Source organism: Alligator mississippiensis, chromosome 4 (assembly GCF_030867095.1).
Source record: "Alligator mississippiensis isolate rAllMis1 chromosome 4, rAllMis1, whole genome shotgun sequence".
In the NCBI taxonomy this organism is placed as follows: Eukaryota; Metazoa; Chordata; order Crocodylia; family Alligatoridae; genus Alligator; species Alligator mississippiensis.
Window position 1 is genome coordinate 43,820,557 of NC_081827.1, and position 9,095 is coordinate 43,829,651.

The 9,095-nt window shown below is 39.9% G+C and overlaps 1 protein-coding gene across 1 annotated transcript; it reads right to left on the reverse strand.

The window, feature by feature from the left end:
* Positions 1-732: 732 nt before the first annotated feature.
* LMOD2 (leiomodin 2) lies at positions 733-7,904 on the reverse strand. Its single transcript, XM_006268651.4, has 3 exons — positions 7,440-7,904; positions 1,761-3,095; positions 733-1,169 (listed from the first exon to the last, which is right to left on the reverse strand). Exons 1-3 carry the CDS (start codon positions 7,710-7,712, stop codon positions 1,143-1,145), a joined length of 1,635 nt encoding a protein of 544 aa, XP_006268713.2. The 5' UTR covers positions 7,713-7,904; the 3' UTR covers positions 733-1,142.
* Positions 7,905-9,095: the final 1,191 nt, after the last annotated feature.

Below are 9,095 nucleotides of genomic sequence, written 5' to 3' on the forward strand. Positions count from 1 at the left end.
GACATAGCTTTAAATGTTTTTTCTACATACTTCAAGGTACCAGGAAGCTCGTGAATGCTGAGGTGGTGGGGTGGATAGAGCATCCAACAGGAGTGCAGGGGGATGCCTAGTGTGCTCTGCAGCAGGTCCACCAAGGAGTATACCGGGCCCCCCACCCCCTGCACCCCGACCCAGCTCAGTGACTAGTGCCTCCTGGGTCTGGGGGGGAGCCCAGGGGTCCCCCTGCAGCCAATCACTGAGCCAGGGTGTATGGGGGAGGGGCCCCCAGCACACTCAGTGGCAGACCCGGAAGTGGACTGGAACACTTCCAGGTTCACCCTCAGTACACGGGGGGGGTGGGGGGGCCACACACCTGTGGGATGCTCCATCCACTCCAGCATCACAGCATTCATGAGCCGCACCTGGCAACTCGAGATATGTAGAAAAAACATTTAAAGTTATGTCTGTGGCTGAATCGCTGATTCTCTGATTCAGCATCAAATCTTCAGATTTGGATTTGGCCGAATCTAATCGGGGACAGTGATCCAAATCAACAAATCAAATCACTGTCCCCGATTTCGGCTGAATCCGAATCCAAATTGAATATGGCCCATTTGTCACACCCCTGGTATTTATCACATACTTTCACATTGCACTAGATCCTAGGAGCAGTAAGACTTTCCCAATCCTCAGAAATTTTATTCCTGATAGTTCTAAACTCACAGAAACCCAGGACTATGATTGTTTTGGTTGCTGAAAATCTTCAAACAATATTTATTGTAAAGTAATGAAAAAAAAAAACAAAGGAAAAAAAAACCACAGGTCACTAAACCATTACATCTCAGTGTTAAAAACATGTCCAATGGTGTGCAATCAGATATTGAAAAGTATATCTAAATAAACTGCTATTTCTGCAATAGAAATCTTATTAAATATAAAAAGACGTTTATTTCCATATTTACAGATTAAAAGGCTTATGCATTCTTAAAGCATTGTTTAGTGTTTAATAGGTCTATCTCTGTAAAAAGATAATATTTTTGTTCAAATCTAAGAGTGCACTTTGGAAACATCACAAGACAACTTATGTTACCGCCGTTCAACAAGTCAGTAACCTTCCCTTGCCCACTGTAGTGCTTTGGTTCTTCTATAATCAATCCATGCTTTTATCGAAGAGCTTCTGGGATCTCCACCTACAAGATAGCAGTGTGTTTTTTCTCATTATATTTGCAATAGAGTGGAAAAGAAGCAGCAGTCTGATCTTTCTGGCTACTATCCTTATCTGGTCTGATGATTTATATATAAGGTTCTAAGGTGCCCATCTCCTTTGTATCTGAATTCCACTATTTATAAGTACACTCTTTCTGTTAATGAAGGAAACTAAATGTCCTGTCTCCTCCTCCATGGATTAAAGCTACTTAAACCAGTGGGGGGTTTTCTACATAGCAAGAAACAAAGCTCATTTCACAACACATTTCTGAGGGGAAGTCTTTCCTGAAGGAGGTTTTTTCTTGCATCATAACCCAAAGGTGGTAAAATTTCTGCTTTATTCCCAATATTTTCACCTCTACAGCTAAAACCCCTCCTCTGAGTATAGTCTATTAAAGTTAAAGCTTGGTTCTGTCAGCAGCCTAATTTTTATCAAACTGAGGTAGAATTAAACTCAAAAGTATAGTTATTGTTCTCTTACTAAAATATATCTCTAAAAAAAAATCAATGCTACATGTTTTGGATTGTGCAAGATTTGAGTCAAAAGTAGTTATTTAAATATGTTTTCAACTTACCTGCCTTAACTGTTTTAGGCTGCTTCCCCGAATTGCTTCCATCAGGTTATCATGAAGAGACCTCTGTGGGGTAGAGGGTCGGGTAGAGGGCTGTGATCCTTCTTCTGCTTTCTTGTCTGAGACTGACTTTAAGGAATCTTTAATTTCTTTCAATATGTTATTCTCATGTTTTTTGCCTTTTTTGCCTTTTTTCTTTTTCTTTCCATTTTGTAAGGTTTTTTTGGTGTTTTCCTGCTGTTTGATGACCTCAGCTATATTCCTGGTTGGTGTCTTCTTTTCTGAAATGACAGGAGGTAGGGGTGGTGGAGGAGGAGGTGGTGGAGGAGGTGAAGCAGGAGCTGGAGGATGGCTTTTAACTGGCTGAGCTTTCTTAGGGAGTTTTGGAGAAGACCAAGGTGAGCTCTTAGGAGATGAGCAAGGTGAGGACCGAGGGGTTCCTTTCTGCAAGGCTTTGGTCTTTGGATTGATTGCTCCTTCACAACCAGGCTCTTGCTGTCTTTGCTCCTGCATACGTTTTTGCCTTTGTTTATCCATGTTTCTAGTCAGGATACTTGTCATGCTCATTCTTGGTCCAGCAAGCTCAAAATGGTATCCTAGCTTCACCACAGTGGTGTTGTCTTTCAGCAGTTTAACTATGTCCATTTCGACCTGACTGCCCATGATATGTCTTTGGTTGTGAAATCGTAGTTCTGTTAAAACCTTATTATGTTGCAAAGCTCTCATAATGGCCAGTATCCCTTTGCCTGTGATGAAATTTGAATCAATGTTCAGACTAGTTATATGCTGATTCACTTTTAACATGCCAGCAATCGCAATTGCAGCATTGTCATCAGCATGAGTATTAGCTAGACTGAAAGTCTTAACTAGTGTGTTGTTCCTGAGGGCTTGGGCAAACTGTGTAAGCATCTGTATAGTGATATTTTCAATGTTATTGAGGTTCACCTCGGTGGTGGCAGGGTCATTGTTCTTAACTTTTTCCAATGCATCCTCAATGACGGTTGGATTTCCACAAGCATGGATGGCACCTGTTTGAGATCTCGTATTTTCTGTGTCACTTCCATTATGGCCATTGATAAGGTTTTCATTTTCCTCATGGCTGTTGCATTCCTTATGTTTCATGTGGTCAGAACTCCTGCCACTTTCAGAGCTCACAGTCCTTTCACAAACTTCAGCATTTTGCTTCACTTCGGAGTCATTGCTTTCTTCTTCTTCCTCTTCCTCCTCCTCCTCTTCCTCCTCCTCTTCAGTGTATGCCTCCTCAGAAACTTCACTGTTACTTTCTGTGAAATATTCTTCCTGAATTTCTTCTGAACTATCTTCTTCTTCCTTTGAATCCTTGAACAGGAATGTAGATGTTGGTATTAAGCACAATTGAAGTAGTATTAAGCTTTATATTAATTTTCTAAACATTATTATAATGAAACTATTTGAACTTAATGTTAAAAGTTTAAAATGAACCAACAAAAGCATAGAAATTTAAGAGAACGAAAAAATGGATCTGACCTAACATTCTTTTTGAATTCTCCTCCATATTCTCCAAGGCGAAATCCCTTGGCCCAAGAGTACTCAAGTGCAAACAGAATAAGTTACCATAGTCATACATCCAACAATTTGGATGCACATTTTGAAATGTGCACGTTTAAGGGTTGTTTGTGAAAACATGGTCCACAGTGCTCTTCTTAGCATCATTTTAATGCTTCATATCTATATGTTCAACATACATATTACCATTATGCCAAGTTTGGACCCACATCCAAACTATCCCAAAGTTCACTTTGGTATTCAAAAATATGGACAAATTGCAAAAGGTAACTCTCTGAGTGCAAGACTAGCACATAGCTTAGGTACTGTTAAAATCTCTTACACACCATTTTGAGCATGAGAGGCATATGTCTCGCAAAGGCTGTATGCTGGTCCTTTGCATATGGTTGACCATAAATTCTTTGATTAGAAAATCTAATCCTAATTATTTTTTTTAATCTGATAGACTCATCTAAAGTCTAGAAATCCAAAAAGACAGTTCACAAATACTGATTAGTACCATTAACATGTCAGTCATTTTAAAATGCCAGCCAAGAACTGAGTCCATGCTCTGTACTTACAAAGCCTCTGTTTTTGACTCTTGCAAAAGTGGTACCAAAATGCAAACCTGTCAAAACCAACATTTAAACCACTTGCTAATTATATTGCTATACAAACTTTTGTCAGTAGTAAAAGAATCCCTCTAGAACTGACATGTTGAATGCAGTCCTGCACTCTTGAGTTGATTTCTGCAGCAGGACACATACAGAATACACTAACTATGATGCCTACAGAAGCTCAACTGCAGTGAAATAAAAGATGTGAACATTACAGCTAGAGGCTTGTTCTTGTAAACCCTCTGCATACTTCACAGGGCAGTTAGAGAATTCACAGGATCAGGTGCCATCCCTCTGACCCTACAACAAGCTCTCTGTGGGAGATCTCATGCTGTAAAGAATCCATTGACTTCAGTGGGGCTGTACGTGAGCACAGGAATCTACCTAAGTGGAATTTGTTAGATCAGGGCTTTCTTTATGCATACAGTGAAGAGTAAAAGATGAGACTGGCAACTTCTCAGAATGTCCTCTTTATTACCATGCATTTAGCTACCTAACTATTCATACTACACTCTTCAACATGGCCTCTGAGCTCATGTTTATGAGAGATACTTTATAATGTACTGACTGTGCTTCTTCAGTGACTTCAGTAAAAACAAAACAAAAACAAATTAAAAAAACCTACTTGAATTCATTTTTGAAATGGGGGACTAAATGCTCACATTTTCCATCCATCACTAGATTTCACCATTTACTTCAGTGATATGTTTAGAATTGTATATATGTTTTCTTTGAAATTCTTTAGTAGTTTTCTCTCTGTTATTTTGAGCAGCATCCCCATACAGAATTGTTACAGACAAGAAGGGAAAAATCTTGGCCTCAGTGAAATGAAGAAGAGTTTGTAACTGATTTCAGTGGAGTGAGGATTTAATTCCTAGATTTCAATTAACAAACACCAGATGGTGGAATGTCAACATTTTCAGATTTATGGATGCATTTGGTACTGCTCTCACCTCCACTGGAGAGAATAGTATACTTTTTATTAGCTCTTTAAGGGTTAGGCTTGTACACAACACTAACATTATATTGCCATTTGGGGTGGGAGTGGAAGAAGTTATTACTAACTCAGAAATCTGAGTTAGTAATAAAATGAGACCTTTATGGGTAAATCCCCACAAGCATGCATGTGTGATTTATGGTGCTGCAAACTGCATGCAGCACATATGAAAGCATTCATCGTGGTGCTAGTTTGCAGTGTGGCTGGGTTTTTTTTACACTGGTGCACTGCTGGTGCCCCAGGAGGCTCCCAGGACCCCAGGTAAGGTTGCTGGCCCCAGCCTCTCCTACCCCACCCAGAGCAATTTGCCATGTGCCACAGAATGTATGCAGGGGTGTGCTGGAGGACAAAGAGCAGTGCCACAAATATGTGGCACCACTATTTGTCTCATGGGGCATGTACACTCCTACACATGTGCACTCATGGAGATACACCCCATCATGGCTACTTGTACATGCCATGGGGTTAACTTTGGTTTAATTCTCCTTAAATTGAAGCGGTGGGTTTTTAAAAACCCCGCTTCAATTTAAACCAAAGTAAACCCCCGTGGTGTGTACACAAGGGTCAGGCCCAATCTTTACCTGCCTTTCTAGTGGCAGGGGGAGTGGGGGGCAGTGAGCTGCCAGTGGGCTGAGTGGCCCCTTAGCTGGGGGTGGAGCAGTGCTTCCCTCCACTGCAGCAGCGGCACCCCACCAGGCGGCACCTGCCCACAGGCACCCAGCCCAGGAGTCCCAGGGGGAGCGCAGCCGTGCAGAGAAGTACTGGGCCCCATGCAGCTCAGGCAGGCAGGAAAGTTCCAGGGAGAAAAAAAATAAAAATCAGGCTTGCTGCGGTTTTTTTTCTTCGCCAGTGGCGCCTGCCTGCAGGGACTGCCTGCACAACCCCTGAGCTGCCCGGGGCCCGGTGCTTCCCTCCATGGCTACTAAGGTAGCAAACTAAAACACCTCAGACATGTTTTATTTTGCTACATCCGAAAGTCATTTAACATGCAATATGCCGCCAACAGTGTAAACAGCAACACCATTAAAGCAGTGCAAAAGGGCATTTAAGCCACTTTAAAGGCCAATTTTGTGGTGTGTACCAAGGCCCCATGAGGTCTAAATGAGGCCTTTTCAGTCCATTTCTTGTGGCAACTCAGATGGCAATTAAAGAGTCAGCTGAAAAATGTCCAGGAGTCAGTCTCTCAAGATATCTAAGGCTGTGAGCTAATGTGGCTACCCATATAATAGACACTGCATTGCAACTCACTGTTACCAGCAAACCTGTTAATGTAAACTGTTTCTGGATTCTAGACTAGCAGGTACTATATGCGACCAAATGATAATATTTCTTCCTACCTATAAGTTACCACTACATCTATTATGCAAAGAGGGTGATATTCATTCCTGATATAAAACTGCTGATGTCTGTGGACCCTGAATGTTAGCACTTCTAACTGTAACTCCTAGGAGCTCAATTCAATGACCCTTAATCTTAAAATCAGGAAGACTTTGTCCCTGCAAGCAATGACAGCAGAATCAAGCTCTTTATAATCACTGCTCAGCATAGAACTGTAGCTGTAAAATCAATGGGTTTCATGCATTTAAAGCTCTATGCTGCACTTGAAAAATTATGGAGCTGGCATTTAAAAAAAACAGATTTTTATTTAGAGTCTGATTTTGAGAACAGCTTTTCTAAAGTAGTGGGTGGTTTCATCTCACAAAATTAATGAGAATTAAATGTACTTATTAACTAACAGGATTGAGCTCTTAATTATTTTTACTGAGTTATACCACTGTCAGCAACTAGCATCTAGTGCTGTTATTGATATAAAGTTCCTGGGACAGATTGCATGACACGCACTATAATAATAAGTTGTTTGACTGGATATCTACTCCAGGATTCAGTGCTTTGTTCTGATACGAAAAAAAACTGTTTCACTGAAGGTACCAGACATGGGGACAGATCCTCAGCTGGTGTTAATGGGTATACATCCATTCACTGAAACAAAGCTATGCTGATTTACAGCTGCTGCATATCTGACCCAATGGGCTCCACTGCACTTTCTTGCCCAACTTATATTCTAGCAAAAAGTCCAGAATTCTCTTCCTGATCCTTATTGTATTGATTCTCAGACACCAGTACTGATAATTTATTTTACGATAAGAATAAAAACTGTGTCTTAGCATTCAAATAAAATGGTAACATATCCAAAAGCCTATGTGACTGCACTAGCAGCACATACTAATTTGTGCCTCATTTTATGAAATTGTTCTTCTATCATGAATTATTTCCAACTGTTCTTCTATCATGATTTCAATAATTAATGCTAATTAATTTACAGGATTTTTGTTTCCCAATAGTTTTTAAGGCACTGCAAGACAGAAAGCAAAAATGCTCTTACCCAAATTACAGCATTCTAACACAGCATTCTAGTAAAATAGTGTCACTAAAATTTTTCTTTAAAACGTTATAGTGGATTGGAAGAAAATAAAAATGGTAAGGGATGGAAACTTAGTGAAGAATGAATATTTCCAAGAAGGAGTAAATTGTCTAAGAGCCTACCTTTTCAGATGTACCCAATCGTTCCTTTTCGAAAAGTTTTCTGGTCTCTCTTTCCCAATAAGCCATCAACGCTTCCCTGCTGAAAGTTCCTGTTGGAGTTTTCTCTGTCAGACTCTTCTGTCTTTGCCCTACTGGAAGGGTACGGTCGGGCTCAATGTCCTCCAGCTCCCTCTCTAACTCATTCAGTTCCTCCTCAGTCAGAGAAGCAAGGAGTTCATCTTCATCAATGTCTTCATATTTACTAAGCTCTCTTCTGTAGCCAAAGGTAGACATGGCCCTGTTTGGTCAGGCTGATATAAAGTTGAAAAAATTAAGCATTCAGGAAGGCTGAATCAAATAGGCTCTATCTCGTTTGGTCAGCAACTGTTTCCCTGACTAGCTGAGGCACCCTTTTAAGAGTAGTCATAGAGGGGTTACGACAATGCATGGAGGGATGAAAGCATGCTCTGTTTTAAGCATCAGACGTCAGCTCGACATCTGAACAGAAAGAATGTCAGATCACTAGGGTTTGTAGGGCTCTTAAACAGGGGGGATTATTGACACACTGACCATTACCATATTTAGCGTAGCCTGATAGCAGGAGAATGTACCAGCCTAGGTACTTAGCAGAGGGGAATGGCAGGAAATAAAATAACAAGAATAATTATACTCACTTTGTATTCAAGCAACAATAGAAAGGAAATAATGAAAATATATTTTAATTCCCAGTTGCCGAAGAGGGAGGGGAATAAAACAATTTAACAGATGTTTGGTGTAATTCCCTCACTTTCACGGTAATTTTGAGGAGCTACTAACATTATCAGAACAAGACGCTTTGGTGTCTGCAGTAATGCAACGTGAACTGAGCAGGTCAGCAGTCCAGAGTCTACTGAAATCACTGGTCTGGCAATGACATACACAGACTCTAAGTGATGATAAAATGCAGCTACTTATTGATTGAATTATTGAGAAACAATCTGAAGGGAAGTCAAAATGATAAATTAATTTCAAGTTAATAGGATTTATTTAAAATTAAGGATTACACGTTACCATTGACATTAATAGGCTTTCACACAGCTTTAGGGTAAAAATTAGTCCTTTACAGTATAATTCTATCCAACTTCCTTTAACTTTGATAGAACCTAACAGAGGTAAGCCCCTAGTGGCTCTTTTGAAACTGGTTATTGGTCATTTCAGATCCTTCTCTTCTTGCAGGTAAGTACCCTCAACTCCTATTTTCTTTTCCACTTTCTTTATTCTAAAGAGAAAGTATGTTATCATAGTTGATAATGCAAGAAACTATATCAATGAGAGATTACTTTTACACACTTAGACAAAATACAGAATGAAAGTTTTAACCTTAACTCTACTCTTTTTCATGTGGGTGCTTAGGCAAAATACAAAATGAAAGTTTTAACCTTAACTCTACTCTTTTTCAAGTGGGTGTTGTAATCTAGTCCTCAAAACATGGCCATATGCTATTGCTCAAATACTTAATCATGCACTTCTTTTTCTACTAACAGTGAAAGATACTAAATGCTTCAAACAGAGCTTCTGCTCTCAAACATGAATAGCTGCAATTTTTTATAACCTGTGTCCATATATAGAAAAATTGCTTTCAGTGAAATAAATCAGAAACAAATGTATAGTAATTCATAGGGCCTCTGTGTTTCTTTT

What these genes read in the sequence shown, in the direction of transcription:
- LMOD2 (XM_006268651.4), bottom strand. Translation starts at nt 7,712, where the DNA reads ATGTCTACCTTTGGCTACAGAAGAGAGCTTAGTAAATATGAAGACATT. An exon ending in GATTGGGTACATCTGAAAAG is followed by an intron (nt 3,096 to 7,439) that starts GTAGGCTCTTAG and finishes TTCCTGTTCAAG; the next exon opens with GATTCAAAGGAAGAAGAAGA. An exon ending in GCCTAAAACAGTTAAGGCAG is followed by an intron (nt 1,170 to 1,760) that starts GTAAGTTGAAAA and finishes GCTATCTTGTAG; the next exon opens with GTGGAGATCCCAGAAGCTCT.